The sequence below is a fragment of the Podarcis raffonei genome, chromosome 10 (assembly GCF_027172205.1).
Source record: "Podarcis raffonei isolate rPodRaf1 chromosome 10, rPodRaf1.pri, whole genome shotgun sequence".
In the NCBI taxonomy this organism is placed as follows: Eukaryota; Metazoa; Chordata; class Lepidosauria; order Squamata; family Lacertidae; genus Podarcis; species Podarcis raffonei.
In genome coordinates, this window is record NC_070611.1 from 10,494,130 (window position 1) to 10,512,172 (window position 18,043).

The following is an 18,043-nucleotide window of genomic DNA, read 5'->3' on the forward strand; positions in this document are numbered from 1 at the left end:
CATCAGAGCACTCCTGACATATGGTTGTCAAGCCTCTGCTTAAAGACCTCCAAAGAAGGAGACTCCACCACACTCCTTGGCAGAAAATTCCACTGTCGAACAGCTCTTACTGTCAGGAAGTAGTAGATAGACAATCTCCAAAGAAAATAAGATTTTAAAAATAAAAGTCTACTAGGAAGTTCTGAAATCACTACTGTACATGGCAAATTGTGGAAAGAATAATGCGTAACACCTTTTTGGCATCAAACAAGTTTATTGACTTCGATCTGCTTACAGAAAATGATTTTTTTAAAAAAAACCAAAACTACCATTTTCAGAAGAGGATTTCCAAGGTTAACATAGATTTTTCAGCATGAACTGATCAGTTTTTGGTGCTATTAACTAAATGTTAAATTCACAAAAACTGTGGGTGGATGCTTAACAGGCCAAGCTCTGCCACAAGATCCAAGAGATACCCATGATCCAGATACAGCATTTGTGTATTGACCGTATGCCATTACCACTCCTGTTGCTGTGTCACAGAAGATTTGCAGCTGGCCACAGCAGTCACAAAATTTCCCAAACACAAGCAAAGGAGCACTAAAGGCAACTGCATAGCACCTCTTTTATACCTTGGGTTTTCCAGTGCTTGGCAGGGCAAGGAATGTATTTAAAGGAATGGTGGGATCTGCTTTGACACCAATCAGTAGACAGACAGGTTAATTAAAGACTATAAAGGTACCAATTCAACATCAAGTGATCTGGGATATGTGTCCTTATTTACTGGACAGTCTGCAGCTCCCAGCACCAGTGATGATGCAGATATCCACACACTCCTGCGGCTGTCAATCTTAGGAAGAGGTGGTTTCTTTAATTAATATCACCTTGGCTAATCAACTCTTCTTGTAAGCAGCAGCTTACAATTGCAGGTTATCATTGCTACCCACCCAGAACTACTGCTGTCACCCAGAACTACTGCTGTCACTTTATTTTCCAAAATAGTGCTTGGAAAATGAGTAATTTAAATGATTCAGCTGAGAACTACAAAGTATTTTCTTCCGGAACACCTTATTTCACAAACATATTTCGTGTTTCATCAGGCAACACCAGGAACTTGAAGAGCAAAAATACCTGTTCTCATGATTTACCTTTTTCAAGAAGCACGTGCAAAGCTTTACATCCATATTTCTGGATCTCCTCATTATCAGAAAATGTGTCCATGGCATCAAATATCAGTAAAAATACGTCTGTTCCTTCCTCCAAGAGAAGAAGTGTTATTACATCTACAAATTGGGGGGGGGGGGGGAGAGGGAAGTTGCAGGTTTACCAAAACATTTTTTTTTTCTGCAGTCACAAACCACTTTAAAAATACATTATCTCAGAACTGGATTGTCAAAAATAAGCCACAAAGTTTCAGTGGGACTTACTCCCAGGTATGCATGTAGATTGCACGCCTAAATTACACAACAATCTGATGCATGTTTATGTAGAATGGAAGTACAACCCACTGCATTTGATAGGACTTCCTACTAGGAATGGGCAATTTGTCAGATTCTTCCAATCTTAAATTCAGTCCTCCACATTTCCACATCAGTTTGTGATTAAAAACAAAAACCAGGATAATTTATCACCATTTTAGTGCACATTTCTCCTGATAAAACACATTTTTGTGTGCAATTTTGCCTGTGCACATATTTTGTAAAGCAATTTCCCATGCTGTAATGCATTTTGTATGTAATTTTCACTAACATATGCAATTATACACACACTTTAACCTAGTATACACACTTTTGTACATAATGCTTGGCACTGGAAAATTCTGAGAAGTGTGAATTATTTTACAGCACTGTATATGGATTACATAAATTCAGCTTTACACGCAAACTGAATTGAATTTCTTCCCCATCTCTACTTACTGCCAAATAAATATTGTACTAGAACAGCATTAATCCTTAATCCTACTGTCAATCCATTGCCGTTATCATAAAAAATGGCAATGTCCTGAAATGTAAAAGTGTTAGCAGCCGTTTTACACATTTTCTGCATCTATATAATTTGATAATAGGCAATGCAGGATTCAAGCAAAAAACATAATTGTGTTACCAATGTGCAAAAAAATACAAGTAAAGTTTGTGTCCCTCAGCAAAGCAACAGGTAACATGTTTGCTTTGAAGTCCCTAGGACCAGAATTCTCATGATGTAAAATAATTTGAATCCTTTTACTAGGAAGGGTGACACCTTGGTTTCATACCGAAATGTGATTTAACAATCAATCTCTCCCACCCTCTTAAGAGCATAAAGTGGGTGGCTGCTTACCTCCCTGCTTCCACAGATAATTGTTGGAGAATGATGGAAGAGTTTTGTGCCATTTTCAATTATGCTTCTGGCTCTATGTTTGAACAGCTTCTGCCACACTAGAACAGCTGCCTGCTCAATCCAGGAATAGGATACTGATGGCACACATGCACACTTTTTTCCTCCTGGGATAGGAGGTACTTATGCATTAACTAATGCAATACAGATTAAACAGCCACCAGGACCAATTGTTAAAGGTAAGGTAAAGGTAAAAGGTTAAGGTAAATGCAAGACTGGCAGTGTTCTGTACAGTTTTCTAACCCTAAGTAATTGTAACATTTGGAAAAGGCAGTACCTGAAGAGAGAAGCATATTTAATGCTTTGAGGCCAACTGTAGAAAGGTGTATGTTCACATTGTGGTTTTTAAGCATCTTAAGAATGTGCCTGAAGTGGAAACAGAAAAAATGAACTTGATACCAGAACAAAACACTCACATTAAGTTTCAAGAAAGCAAGTACTAATAAAAATCACATGACATACATAGATGCTTCTAGTTGCGTGCAACAACGAATAACTACCAATTGAGATGGACATATGCTTCAAAAGACACAACTAGCTAATGGAATCTGAATGAATATCACGACATGGATGAATATCCAGGTGTATATCCATGCACCTCTGAACACAAATCTCACTATCTATATCAGGTGGCTGTCATCAAATATCTGCCTGTCCACTGAGCATTCAGACCTCTAGGGACCCTCTCACATCACCCAAATAATCAAAGGGAGCCAAATTGATTAGAGCAGGGCAGCCCAACTTTTCAGACCAAATGGGATCCAAAAGTACTTCGACACATAACCCACAGGCCGCACACTGCCTTGTTGTGCAGAGGTGGTGGGAGCACAGTCAAAATTTGACACACACACACCCTCATACTGCCTTTCCAAAGCTGGATAAGTGAGGAGCCAGGCTTTGAGAAGGAGGCGTGAGGCTCTGACAGGGTCCTAGAACCCTCCCACCTCCTTCCCAAAACTGAGAAAGCACGAATTAGGCTTGGGGAAAGAGGCTGGAGGACTCTAGGACCCTGTCAGAGCCCTCACACCTCCTTGCCAAAGTCCAGCACTTGACAGGAGGGTAAGGGGCATGAAATGTTGCCAAGAGCTGCTAAAAAAGGGCTTGAGGACTGCATGTTGGACTGCCCTGGGTTAGAGTGTTAGATTGGGGAGACTAAAGTTCAAATACTCACTCAGCCATGAATTTCAAAAGCCCTAAGCCAGTCACTATCAAATCAGCCTAAACTACCTCAAAGCGTTCCAAGAATGAAAAGGGGATAGAACTGCCCTAAGGTTCTTGGTGGTGGTGGGGATGTGAATGGGATACAAGTGTAATAAAATAAATAAAGAACTCCTGGATTAACAGAGGAAGATGCTATGCATTCTCCCCACTCCCTGCATACACTTGAACCAAAATGAGTTCTGGCTGAAGGGACCGGCATTCTTGCTGAGGATATAGCAAGGCTCATAGGCAAACAACGACCAAATGACCTTGACCGCTGCCCCTTTGCATACAAATGCATGGAGGTGCTCATATAGCAAAGTATTCGTAAGATATTTATGGTACACTGGTGAAATGCAATACAGCTGAAAGTGTCTACATGATACAAACATGGTCCTGCAATGACTTCAAATCATTGTTGAACTTCTGCCAATAAGACAGAGCATCCTCAGCTTTTTGCACTAACTATAGGAAGAGTGATTTAGCTGTTGTTGAAGAAGTTTGAGACATTTAGAAAGGAAGATTCAGCTTAACACACTAATTAAGCATGATACTTGTTAAGCTGCCATGGTGCATTGTCAATATTTATTTTGCTGCAGAGGGTACTCCAAGGCACAACTGTCTCCTGTGCAACCGTCTTGTATCATTAAACTCTGCACTGACAGACTCCAAGGAAAGATTCAAATCAGCTTAAAACCTTGTCACATACCAGGGTGATATTTCCCCAAAGGGTCTAATTATTAGCTTTGCATTCAGTGCATGTAAATAAGCTTCAAAGATATGAAGAAATGAAGGGATGGGGCAAATTTCCTCCAAACTTTTAGAATGGCTCCACAGGCTACGGAATACAATGTCTTAGGCAGCAGTGCTGTATACCTTCAACTCATCCCAAATTCAACTGTGTACAGCGATAAAAGAATAAGAAGATATAGTCAGATATGAAGTTCTTTCATGTCATTTGGTAGTAGTGAAAGTAGGAGCACTATCAGTTTCATAAGAGAAAAAATGGATTGCTCTCAGAATATAATCCAGGGAAGGCAAGCAGTGCTTAATCTCTAACAAGAAAGACGGCTCAGATCTATATGACATCCTTGCTGTCTGCCCTGGGGATAATTAATTTTAAGAGGATGACAACGGCAACCTATTCTTAATGATGAAAGTTACTCTGCATATGCTCAGTGGTCATTTTTTTGATCAAATAGAACTGAACAAAAATATTTTTAGCAGGCAGCAAGGCAATTGCCTGGTGTCAGTTTATACATGTGTGTATAAACACAAACACACAGAGAACAGCTGGCTTTGCTGTCAATCTTATTCTTCCCTTAATGTGTCAGGTGGGTTCCTCATTTTCTTAATGTGGCACATCTGCTTTTATATTATATACTGTATTGTTATTCCTTAAGATCAACAGATCTTCAGAATTTTTTATCTTCCCAGTTGCACATGCTGTGTTCAAGTACTGCAATTTAACTTAAATGCTAATGCCACATATGCAGCTTAGAACTGTATATTATTTAGAGTCAAAGGTGAGCATTGAGATAGCAAAGTTTGCCAACGATACTAAATCGTGCAGGGTGGTTAAAATGAAGAGAGATTTTGAAGGGTTCCAAAAGGATATCTCCAAACTGGGTTTATGGACAATGCACTTCAATGGCAAATGCAATTCAATGTGTTGGCACACTGGGACAAAAAAATTGTAATTTCACACAAACACTCATGGGGTCTAAACTAGTGAAACCTTGGAACTGTAGTGTATAGTGTCAGGTATAGCTCCATGAAGGTGTGGAGCCAGTGCATGGAAGCTGCAAAGAACGCAAGTGTCATGGTAGGAATCATTAGGAAAGGAACTGAAAATAAAAACATCAGTATCATAAAGCCATTATACAAATATATGGTGTAAACACATTTTGAATACTGTGCACGGTTTTCATCACCCCACCTCAGAAAGGGTATTGTAGAGCTGGAAAAGGTTTGGGAAAAGGAAACCAAAATGATCAAGAGAATGGAGCAACTCCCTTATAAGGAAAGGTTACAAAATCTGCGGCTTTTTATTTTAGAGAAAAGGTGAGTAAGGGGAGAAAGAGTTGTATGAAATGATGCCTGGTGTGGAGAAAATGGATTGAGAGAAGTTTTTCTCCCTCTCATTAACACTTGAACTCAGGGCTATCCAGTGAAACTGAGTGTTGGAAGATTCAGAGTTAAACTGTGGATTTCACTCCCAAAAGTAGTAGTGTTTGATTATTTTTAAGAAGGATTGGGGAAATTCATGGAAGATAAGTGGCTACCAGCCGCAATGGTTACGCTTTGCCTTCATGGTCAGAGCTAGTATGCGTCTGAATACCATTTGCTGGAAACAGCAGGAGGGGACAGGAGCTAACCTGCTACAGTTTGACAGGTCTATCAAATGATGGATTTTCTTCTCGATTTCTGGAGAAGTATACATTTATGTGACCTTACAAAACATTTTTGGCTGGATCCAAGTGTCCTCCTGCCGATGAAAGGGCTTGAGCCCAGAAGAGGCCCCTGTGAACAGAAGGGGGGGGATTTTTGCCAAACCCCCCTCATCCCCAAGTATAATTTCACTTGCTGCTATGGTTACCCACCTACCTAAGGCAGATTGTTTAAGGGTACAGGAAGAAGGCAGAATCGAGATGCTGCAACACCCCATTTAATAGGCAAAACTCCACACATGTAACTCCAACTCTGTGTTTATCAAGGGACAAACGTCATGAAAATTAGGAGTAGGAAATATGTGTAAGCCTATGAACTAATATAGTAAGAAGCAGCTACCAATACGAAGGTGGGGTAAAAAAAACATGCAGAAAATTATTAGTTCACTACTCAGATCAACGGTAAAACTTATTGCGGAAACCTCTCTCCCAGTATTCACAACCTCAAAAGCTGTTTAAAGACAGAAGTGAAATGTTTTCACCTCCCCTACTTCCTGAAAGCTCTGTGACAAAACAGATGTTGAAATATTCAGAAAGTAACTAGGAGACTTTACTTTTTTTCCTCCTTGAAAATGGTTACGGTACTATTTACCACAACATTAGTCATCAGACCCAAGGGACAAGGTAGGCTGTCTGGGCAGATTTAGCCCAGTTCTACAACAGAAACATCCAAGAGTCCTGTGGCATCTTAAAGACTAACACATTCATTATGGCAAAAGCTTTCGTGAAAAATTCATCAGTTACAGAAGTTTCTGTTCTCTAAAAAGGGACAGATATTTTTCTGAAAGTTTTAATCATCCTACAGCACTGCTGTTGCGTGTACATTTTTAAGATTTCCTTTAGCATATCCAGGTCATCCGCTTGATACTAATATACAAATATATACAGTAGACAAAATAAGCATTAATATCACATTTCCATGATTTTTTACTCAGCTCATAAGAAAGAGAGATGGACTTATTGCCACCCTAAAAACTCATCAAAAGCTAGAGACACTTAGGTAAAACTAAGAATGTAATGAGAAAAAGCCCATCTTCTCCAAACCTTCCACCCAGGCCCCTTCTGTGCTATAGAAGTTGTTGCCCAAATTAGCTCTACCCAACCTCACGCATTTGTAATCAATTTCCTCTGCAAAAAACCTAATAATAGTAATAAAATATTTATACCCCCCCCCCATTTGCTTCTTTGAAGCTTATGCACAGATCCTATAAGCAGTACAATGGCTTGTTGGAAGGAAAATGATATAAACTGGAGGGGAATATAATCTGAACAGTGGTTCCATCTGGGCAGGACCCCTTGTGTTAAGATGCCACAGCCTTGTGTAGCAGCAGTTTTTGGTGATTGGTTCTAACAGAGGAGAGAGGGAGCCAATCTCAGATTTTATTAAGTGGGTCCTGAATCAGGTTAATTTAGGCTTCCTCGGGCCTGAAGAACGCCAAAGTCACCTTTGACTGGACTTAGAATCATAGAATCATAGAATCATAGAGTTGGAAGAGACCACAAGGGCCATCGAGTCCAACCCCCTGCCAAGCAGGAAACACCATCAGAGCACTCCTGACATATGGTTGTCAAGCCTCTGCTTAAAGACCTCCAAAGAAGGAGACTCCACCACACTCCTTGGTAGCAAATTCCACTGTCGAACAGCTCTTACTGTCAGGAAGTTCTTCCTAATGTTTAGGTGGAATCTTCTTTCTTGTAGTTTGGATCCATTGCTCCGTGTCCACTTCTCTGGAGCAGCAGAAAACAACCTTTCTCTCTCCTCTATGTGACATCCTTTTATATATTTGAACATGGCTATCATATCACTCCTTAACCTCCTCTTCTCCAGGCTAAACATGCCCAGCTCCCTTAGCCGTTCCTCATAAGGCATCGTTTCCAGGCCTTTGACCATTTTGGTTGCCCTCCTCTGGACACGTTCCAGTTTGTCAGTGTCCTTCTTGAACTGTGGTGCCCAGAACTGGACACAGTACTCCAGGTGAGGTCTGACCAGAGCAGAATAACCATGCAGGGGTCCTTTACCTTCTTAGTCTGGCTGGTGTGGTTAAGAAAAGAATCTGATTGGCTGAAGGTCCAGTCAGGTGGGAGTTATATGTCGCAGGGAAGTCAACTGTCAGTTAAGGAAAAGCAGTTGAGGAGGTGGAACAGAAAGGAGTTGACGAGGAAGGAGTGAGCAATTTCCTTTTGGGATTATAGGGAGAGAACTGCCCAAACTGTATAGAAATTTATGTACGCTACTACAGCGGCAAGAACATTACTTGCCCAGATATGGAAAGAAGAAGTCCCAGCAAAGGAAGAATGAATACAAAAAATTATAGAATATGCAGAAATGGCGAAACTTACCGGAAGAATAAGAAATCAAGATAACCAACTTTTTATAAAAGAATGGAAATGGTTTATTGACGATTTACAAATAAATGGTAAACAGATAAGAACATTGGCAGGATTATTGTAATAACCTGCAGTTTTATAAAAGTATATATTTAAAGTAGATGAACAAATGAGTAAATTGAGTTAATTTGGATATGCTGAAAATATTAAAAATAAATTTAAGGAACTGCAGAAAGAGGGGGAAGGAAGACAAGTTTTGAAATGTTAAAATGATTATAAAATTATTGAAATGTGTAAAATTGAAAATCATAAATAAATTCATAATAAAAAAGGAAGGAGTGAGCAGAGAGAAAAGCTGAGGAGAATAGCTAAGGCCTGGATATTAATACTTTGTGCGTTGTTAATACTTGTGTGGTCAAGATTGAAAAAGACCTGGTGATTGAGTTGGGCTGAAAAGTTCTCCTGAGATTACACAAGTGGCCTAACCTGTCCAAGCAGCCAGTACAGTGATACCTCAAGTTGTGTTCCGCTCTTGTTATGGACTTTCAGCTTAGAAACACGGCATGCACATGCGCATAAGCGATCTGCGCGCCACGTGCATGCACAGAAGCACTCGATTGTGCCGCGCACATGTGCAGAAAGAGGCACTCTAGTTGCGGACTTTTTGGGGTGCAAATGGCACCCCAAAACGGATTAAGTCTGCAACTAGAGGTACCACTGTACAAGCAGAGAAGGAAATTTAGGAGGCAGACTGTCTCCAGCGGCTAGACTGGGTTGTGGGAGTGGTGGGTTGTGGCTAGGGTGGAAGATAATGGAATTTGGCCTGAGGTAAAAGCCACTAAAAGGCTGGGGTCAGCAACACTGACTTGAGGCTACAGAAACTCTTGTCAAGCACTTTTAAGACCTTAATGTAAATCATGCTGCTTCCTTATGTACATAGTTTCCACTCAATAAAACAATCTTAGTTAAAATATCATCCTTTGTCTAGTGCTGGCATGCACTTCACACCTAAGCTTAATACACTAGCTACCAGCAGGTTTTGTAAACATTCTGAGAGATTTGGTGGCATATGTCTAAACCCGTGTTTTTCACATAGTGAGGCTGAGACAATCAGGTATCCCCGACATCAGATATTATATTCTGGTCCATAGTAACAACATGCAAAATTAAACACCAACTTATTATATTTACAACTGTTCTTTCTTCTCTTCTGAGAACGAATCATACATTTGGTTATTAAGTCAAAGGAGAAGAACTAAATCTTCTGCCAACAGTTAGTGACAATTTATTATTCACTTGTTTTTAGTGTAAGTTATCAATATTCTTGCAGGGAACTCTGTCAAAGCACATATTTTAAAACAATACAAATACACTAGGTGATAAACAGCTTTTAAACATAACAGTAAACATTTACACTAAAGTCACCCTGCCACAAAAGAATAAAACCAAACACAACAATACATTTATACATTAGAAAAGCTAAAATGGCACACCATTCTAGGAATTTTTTTTTCATATTTTGTTTCTTTCCAAACCTAGTGAACAGCCAGCCCCACAATCTCAAATGGGAAATTATTAGGTCAAAAAAACAACAACCCCCACGCTTGCCCCAAAACTGTGATAAAAGTAAGGCTTGCTTGATTTTGCCCAGAAACTGAAATAGTTAACAAAGGTTAGGGAAGACTATCACATTTCTCCAGTAATAATAGTAATTTCTATGTATTTCCATTTTGTGGAAACACTGAATTGTACACATTACACTATTTTTAAAACATTAATGTACTTACTGGTGAACACCAAGCACTTCCCAATCCTTCCCAACACCTTGAGGGGCTGCTAAGTTATGAAGCGTGTCTGGGCAAACTTCGATAAGTTTGCAAAGAAGCGACCATCCCACCTTAAAAGCAAAAAAACACAACTAGTTTTCAAAGCACACATCAAGCTCTTTTTTGCACCATCACAAGACTTTACAACAACAAAGTTCTGTGGATGGAATGTTACAATGGCAGATTTAGTCCAACTTTCAAAACATGCTATTACACTATTCAGATTGAGATACTAGTTTTTAACGTATACTGGTTTGAGGGGAGTTTTTATTGATTTTTTGCTTCAAAAATATTATCTCTCTTTCACACACAATTGCTATTTAAATACACATACACATAAACACTTCCTCCTATGGCACAATTTGGGTATTTTCATTCTGCATTTGATTCCAACTGCCAGTCAAAAGAAAACTTGACAGCTACTGCTATTGTCACAAGACACCTTTGGAGCCTCATTCACATGCTTAGGGATTTCCCAACATTACTCAAGCTTCCATAAGAGAGATTTCAGCTTCGTAATTCACTGATAATGTATGCATCATACATATTGAGATAGGCATTGTGGACGCAGTCTATTAATGTGTTATCAACGCACTGCATGTCCAGACAATGTGGAAGCAATGCCCACATCACTCCAGTTCAAAGAATATCCATTTAAAAGGTAAACTACATGGAATATACTTTCAACTGTGAATAATACACACTTAAAAGGTCATATCTCTGCAGAATAAACATCGAAGTGGTAATCTGAAAGGATTCCAGAGGCGTCCTGCCAATTTATGCATGCCATGTGACCAATTCACAACACAAGTACATATTTGCATTTTAACTGTATTACAGTGGTGCCCCGCAAGACGAATGCCTCGCAAGACGGAAAACCCGCTAGACGAAAGGGTTTTCCGTTTGCGATGCGCTTCGCAAGACGAAAACGTCTTGCGAGTCTCGCCATTTCCCCCCCGCTTCCCCCCCTTTTTCAAAGGCGCTAAGCCACTAATAGCCTTTTAGCAGCTTAGCCGCTAATCCTTTAATAGCCGCTAAGCCGCTAAATCGCTAATAGCGCTAATCCTCTTAGCCGCTAATGGGGTTGCTTCGCAAGACGAAAAAACCGCTAGACGAAGAGAATCGCGGAACGGATTCTTTTCGTCTAGCGAGGCACCACTGTACTTATTTAGTCAAATTCAGAAACTGAGGTCTGAAATATAAACTTCTAGTTTACCCTAAAGGCATTAAGATAGTAAAGGCAAATCACCTAAGGACATTACCGTATTTTTCGCTCTAGAAGACGCACCTAGTTTTTAGAGGAGGAAAACAAGGAAAAAAATCTCTCCTCTGCGCAGCGCCTCTCCAGCAAAGCGAAAGAACGGAGACCCTTCCATTTCTACTCCCGCTTCGCTGAAGGGCCGCTGCGCAGCGCCATTCGCTCCATAAGACGCACACACATTTCCCCTTACTTTTTAGGAGGAAAAAAGTGTGTCTTATGGAGCGAAAAAATACGGTACTTCTCCTTCTGTCAATTTCAAGAGATAAAACACTGTCATGATGATCTGAAATTGGTTTTCACTTCCTAGAATCATAGAATTGTAGAGTCGGAAGGGATCCCAAGGGTCATCTAGTCCAACAAATTAATACGACGCAGCATACAAGTTAACAAGGCACAAAATATGATGAGATTGGCCCAAGTTTTTCTTGTTATTTGTCTTCTGATCCAATCCTTTACAGTGACAGCAGCATCTGGTGCTTTGCTACCCAGCAACAGTCCAAGCATTGAACAAGGAACTACAAGCAAGTAGGGGGAAAGTCATTGCGTCTCTTAGGAGTGTTGCTTCAAGGGCTTTTGGAGAGTGGCATGAAAGTGAAAAGACAAGAGCTGCCAGAAATGCCTTGTGCTTGTGTATAAGGGCCCTCAGGGCAGCCCTGTTCCTCAAGTGACAACATAACTAAAAGCCACTTCAAATAATCAGCAGAATCGAAATGAGAGGAATTATCATGGAATCTACCATTTCAGGCAGATTGCCAATGCTCCGGGTTGCGAAAGTGCATCCCGTACGGATCTCGTTTGCAACCCAAGCATCCATTGTATTCTACTTTCCCCCCCAAGAGTGCAAAGATCAAATATTTCCTCATCCACATTCTTTAAAACTCCTCCCCTCACACTTTGAAGGAAAAGCTTTAACCACTTGATTTGGTAGATTTTATAAAAACATAGCAAACCGCTTATTTCCAGAAATGCATTGTGTAGGATGCACATTTGGTTTTACGGCACAAGCCACTGCTTGTATTGCAGTCATGAAGCCAATAATAAACTAGCATGTTGATTAGTCCTGATGAAAAAAGGCCACAGCAGTGCAAAGAGTCCATAATCATCAACTTTGTCCAAAGCATCCATTTCTTTGACTATGCAGAAGGATCAAACCCTGAACAGAACGGGGGGGGGGATCACTTCTTATTTAATTTGAGTGTATGATAACTTAATCATGGAGAGATCTTCACAGGTACCCTCCCGCAAAAGCAGAACCAGACTAGACAGGACATAGAGGCTGCCAGCTGCCTTCTTGTTCATTTCTGCCTGAAAAACACTCATATTATTATGATAACTAAACACACCCACATAATTTCCTTTTTAAAATGTATGGTTCGCATTCCAACAGTTTCCTTTATTTAAAATTACTGCTTGAGGTGTGATATTCTCTGCTTATTATACAATATGCCGTGCACTTAAAGCAGAAACCATTTATATCAGCCGGATGGAACAGATATGTAAATTTCTTGACATGTAGTCTCTAACTATTTTGTATTCATGTTTTCTAAGAATGTTGTTTGAAAATACTTATAGTTACATATCTCAATTAAAATTATACATGCAAATTAAGCAAATTTGAATAACTCCTTTAAATAATACTTTTCGCATTGTTGTTTTAAAGTGGGCTAGCCTGTTAGAACATCCAGGGCAAATCTTAAGACATATACGGTAATAGATGGGTTCATTTCCTTTCAACTTGCGCTGCTTTTAAACTTAACCAAAATGAGACAGCATGCTGAAGTCTATACCTGCAGCACATATTTTACAGTTAACATTTTTCCCGACATGAAAATGTCAAGAATTTCATCGGTTACACCATTGCCAGTCATCAAATTGTTAAAATGTATTATTTTTATTTATTAAATTTCTATATTGCCCTTCATTCAAGGATCAAAGGGTGGTTTACAAAAGGTAGAAATGCCCCAGGGGAAGAGCTTCAAGACAAGGTCAATTGGATTTACGGAACTGGAATGATGGCTGAACTTGAACATTCAAGTCACTTATTTTTGCAGTACTCTCATTTTCAAAGGGTAGACATAATAGCCTCATGCACTAGCAGCGGAAACATCAAGTTTTAGGGCACCTTAAGGATGAATGCATATGTCATGAGCCGAATAGTTTCTCTTCAGGATGGCACATTTTTTCTTGCTTCCCCATTTTCAAGTAACTCACACATGAAGTGAACCCAAATTTGCTTTAGAAATGGGTACAAATTGAGTTGAGACATCCCTAATCACCACAAAGAGCATCTTCGGATCTAGGATTTCCATTTGGGCATTGCCTTCTATATACCTATATCATGTAAAACTTTGCAGTAGACATCACCCTGCAATAAACTTAGGTTGGAGAAAACATACTCGAATTGTTCTTCATCTGCTGGGATAGCTCAGTGAGTAGATCACGAATCTCTTAATCTCAGGGTTCTAGGTTCGAGCAAAGGATTCCTGCATCTCAGGGGGTTGGACTAGACGACCCTTGTGGTTCCGACTCCACAATTCTCTATGCGCTGGGCTGGGAGCAGGGGTGGGAGAAGTATAAAAAAGAGGAGCCGATAGCTCAGTGGGTTAGAGCATGTTGCTGATAAAGCCAAGGGGTCTGATTGCCATTTGGGCCACCTGCTTCTTCCTGCCTTGGACAAGATGACCGGGTCCCCTTCCAAGTGCTCAATTCTGCGACCCAACAAACAGTTCTTTATTTTTTATTTTGTAAGATTTTTATTAAGTTTTTCTATTTTACATTTTAGAATACAGTGGTACCTCGGGTAAAAGTACTCAATTCGTTCCGGAGGTCCGTTCTTAACCTGAAACTGTTCTTAACCTGAAGCACCACTTTAGCTAATGGGGCCTCCTGCTGCCGCTGGAGCCCGATTTCTGTTCTTATCCTGAAGCAAAGTTCTTAACCTGAAGCAATGTTCCTGGGTTAACAGAGTGTGTAACCTGAATCGTATGTAACCCGAGGAACCACTGGTATTCTTTTAAACCACCTTAAACCAACGGCTTCCCTTCTTCTCTTTCTCATTAATCCCTGAATATTTTACACCCGCGAAACCATTCAGTATTGCATCCATCAAAACTGATCTACACCGCTGAATTTATCATCTCAGTGCTGCCAGCGGGTTTTTTAAAAGGCACACATTTTTTCACCCATGCAAGCATTTTCCGTTCTTCTTTTAAACGTGCTGTTATTCATTTACCTGCTGCACGCTCGCCACCCTCATGTACGAGGCCAGCACCAACAACAGAGGCACGTGGACGTTCTTGCCGACGAGCAAGGGAGGACCTGGGCGAGACCAAAGAGGGAGAAAATAAATAAAAAAGAAAAGCGAAATAGGAAAATGCCGGGCGGGGGGGGGGGAGAGAGCGAAAAAGTTATTGCCACGTTACTCAACAGCTGGGAAAGCCAAGCCAGAATGAAACCCGCGAAGGCGGCTCTCCGGATTTACCGCTGGGCGACGAGGCGAAGGCGAGGAGATCCCTCAGGATCTGGACGAGGGTCTCGATCTGCTTCCCTTCCTGGACATTCTTCAGGCGGACGATGAGCTTCTGGAGAGCCGCTTCCCTCTCCTCCTCGTCGCCCCGGCAGCTCCTGCTGCTCCCCCTCCGGCCGCCGCTCATGTCTCCCTCGGCGGACACCAACTTTCCCTCACCTCGGAGGGATCCCCCCTCACAAACCCCGCAGCCCCACAGCAGGCTCCCTCCTGCCCGCTCGGCCGCGACGGAGGAGGAGGAGGAGGGGTGGCGGCGGCGAAAGGAGCCGGCAGTGCGCGCCCCATGCCCGTAGATGGCGCTTTCGTTGCGGCCGTTTGCCCCGCCGGGCTCGAGGCGGGGAGGAGAAAAGAGGCGGGAAATGAGCTGGGCCGGCCTGGCGGCTTCGCTTTCCCGAGCCTCGTCAAGGGGAGGGAAGCGGGAGGAGGCGCAGGCGCCGAAAACGAAAGCGAGGGAGCGGGGAAAGGGATTTTTACGGAGGGAGATGGCTGGGTTAACTCGGGGTGAGGGGATGGGGGCGGCGAAGTGCCCCTGGCCCGCGCAAAAACAGGCGGCTCTTCTGAGGGCGGCATACGGGGAAAATGGCGACCTCATGGCGTGGTTGTGTGAGGCGGGAGGAAAAGGCGGTTTCGAGGCGCCCTCCCGCCTCAGAGTTTTGGTTTTCCAGAAAATTGAGTAGTTTTCTCTTATAACGCATAGACAAAAACACAAAAGAAAAACATTACATTTGACACAACATAAAAAATTATCAACAATAAAAACACACAAAATAAAAGAAGAAATTTTTCTTCTTATTCCCTGGTGTATTTATATTGCTAAAAGGCTTCCCCGACACCCTCCAATCTGGATTTCATATTACATATTTAGCAGTTCCCAATTTCATATTTATAACATAAGTATCTTCTTTCATAACAAACTTCTCAACCTTACTTCCAATTGTCATCCATAATAATCTTTATTATTAACCTTTTTCTATCCCTTAACCTAATCTGTTACTTCTAGGGATTTCCTAATTATCTTATATTACAGTATCTCACTAAATATTCTTTAAATTTCTTCAGTCTTCTTGTGCTTCCTCTTTCTGGTCGAGGATTCTTCCAGTCAGGTCAGTCAGCTCCGAAAAGTCTTCATCTGCCATTCTTCTAATGTTGGTATTTCTTGCAATTTCCAGTTTTTGGCTAATAAAAGTCTTGCTGCTGTAGTGGCATACAAAAACAGTCTGACATCCTTCTTGGGCAATTATTAATTTCCTTTCCTTCAAAAGGCTGTTGTCTTTTGCGCCAAATTGTGTCTCTCTCTCTCTCTCTCTCTCTCTCTCTATATATATATATACACTTTTCAGATTTATACATTTCATTCATTTTACAATCATTCTAACATTTCAAAGCTTGACTTCCCCATCTTTCTGCAGTTCCTTAAATTTGTTTTTTTAATACCTTCTGCATATCCAAATTCATTTAATTTGCTCGTTTAATTATCTGCTTTACATATACGCTCTTAATGAAACTGCAGGTTGTTACAATAGTCCTGCCAATGTTTTTATCAGTTTGCAATTTATCTGTAAATATTCAATAAACCATTTCCATTCTTTTATAAAAAGTTGGTTATCTTGATTTTTGATTTTTCCAGTAAGTTTCGCCATTTCTGTATATTCCCTAAGTTTTTATATCCAGTCTTCCTTTGCTGGGACTTCTTTCCATTTTGCGCCAAATTGTCAGCAAGTGCCTCTTATCTGAGGGGAAGGCAACCATTGGGAAACCCAGCTTAAAATGATAGTAGGCTGTTGCCAAAACTTGACGGGAATGAAGCTGAGGGAAGTGGGGTTTTTGGATGGTAGTACAAAGGAGGACATGGCCAGTTCGACACTAATAATAATAATAATAATAATAATAATAATAATAAATTATTTATACCCTGCCCATCTGGCTGGCTTTCCCCAGCCACTCTGGGTGGCACACAGCACCTAAAAGAATCATAAAACATTAGACATTAAAAACTCCCCTAAACATTGTTGCCTTCAGATGTCTTCTAAAAGTCAGATAGTTTATTTCCCTATCATCTGATGGGAGGGCGTTCCACAGGGCGGGTGCCACCACCCAGAAGGCCGTCTACCTCGCAGCGAGGGAACCGCCAGAAGGCCTTACCATATCGTCCAACGTTTCCTGATGAAAATAGGGATTTGATTTCCATAATAATCATTTTACTGTTTATACCCCATGCATCTAACTGACTTAGCCCAGCCACTTTGGGCAGCTTCCAACATATATAAAAACATAATACAGTGGTGCCTCGCAAGACGAAATTAATTCGTTCCGCAAGTTTTTTCTTGCGAGTTTTTCGTCTTGCGAAGCACGGTTTACCATAGGAATGCATTGAAAATCAATCAATGCGTTCCTATGGAAACCACCTTCAGACCAGGTCCGGGGACAGTCTGTCCCCCGACCTCTTCTGAAGGCGGGGGGGACAAGGGCTTTTCTTCCCACCGCCAGCCTTCAGAAGGCTGTTCTGAAGGCTGGCGGTGGGAAGAAAAGCCCTTCTCCCCACCTTCCACCCCGCAAGCTCTGGGGACAGGAGGGCTTTCCTCCCAACTGCCAGCATTTTAAAAGCCCCCAGGACAGCGGAGACTTCTCCGCTGTCCCGGGGAGATTTTAAAATGCTGGCGGGCATTTGAAGGCTGGAGGGGGGCGAAAGGCTTTGCTCCCCACCGCCAGCATTTAAAAGAGGTCCCCGGAGATTTCCCTATGGGCTTTCTTCTTGCGAAGCAAGCCCATAGGGAAATTCGTCTTGCGGAACGACTCAAAAACGGAAAACTCTTTCGTCTTGTGAGTTTTTCGTTTTGCGAGGCGTTCGTCTTGCGAGGCACCACTGTAAAACCTTTTTTAAAAAACACAAAAAAAAACATATACAGGGCTGCCTTCAGATGGCTGCAGGGGTCAGATAACTCCATACCCTCCAACATTTCTCCCGTGAAACTCGGCCAAAAAAGTGAGATGAGCGCCACAACCCCAGAGTTGGCCACGACTGGACCTAATGGTCAGGGGTCCCTTTACCTTTAAGGAAAAGTGGGACGTTCCAGGATCAAATCAGAAACTGGGAGCGACT

General features: G+C 41.4%; 1 protein-coding gene across 4 annotated transcripts in view; it reads right to left on the reverse strand.

Annotated features, from left to right (window-relative positions):
• Positions 1-15,996, reverse strand: part of LRRK2 (leucine rich repeat kinase 2) — an 85,954-nt gene extending 69,958 nt beyond the window's left edge. For 3 of the 4 annotated variants that reach the window (XM_053406114.1, XM_053406113.1, XM_053406112.1), the window contains exons 1-5: positions 14,899-15,996; positions 14,650-14,735; positions 10,118-10,227; positions 2,630-2,718; positions 1,128-1,262 (exon numbers count right to left, since the gene is read on the reverse strand). In XM_053406114.1, the coding sequence (XP_053262089.1) occupies positions 1,128-1,262; positions 2,630-2,718; positions 10,118-10,227; positions 14,650-14,735; positions 14,899-15,535 (1,057 nt within the window). In that variant the 5' untranslated portion in view covers positions 15,536-15,996. Of the gene's footprint in view, positions 1-1,127; positions 1,263-2,629; positions 2,719-10,117; positions 10,228-14,649; positions 14,736-14,898 lie in introns of those variants that run through there. The other variant, XM_053406116.1, reaches the window with a different exon arrangement.
• Positions 15,997-18,043: the final 2,047 nt, after the last annotated feature.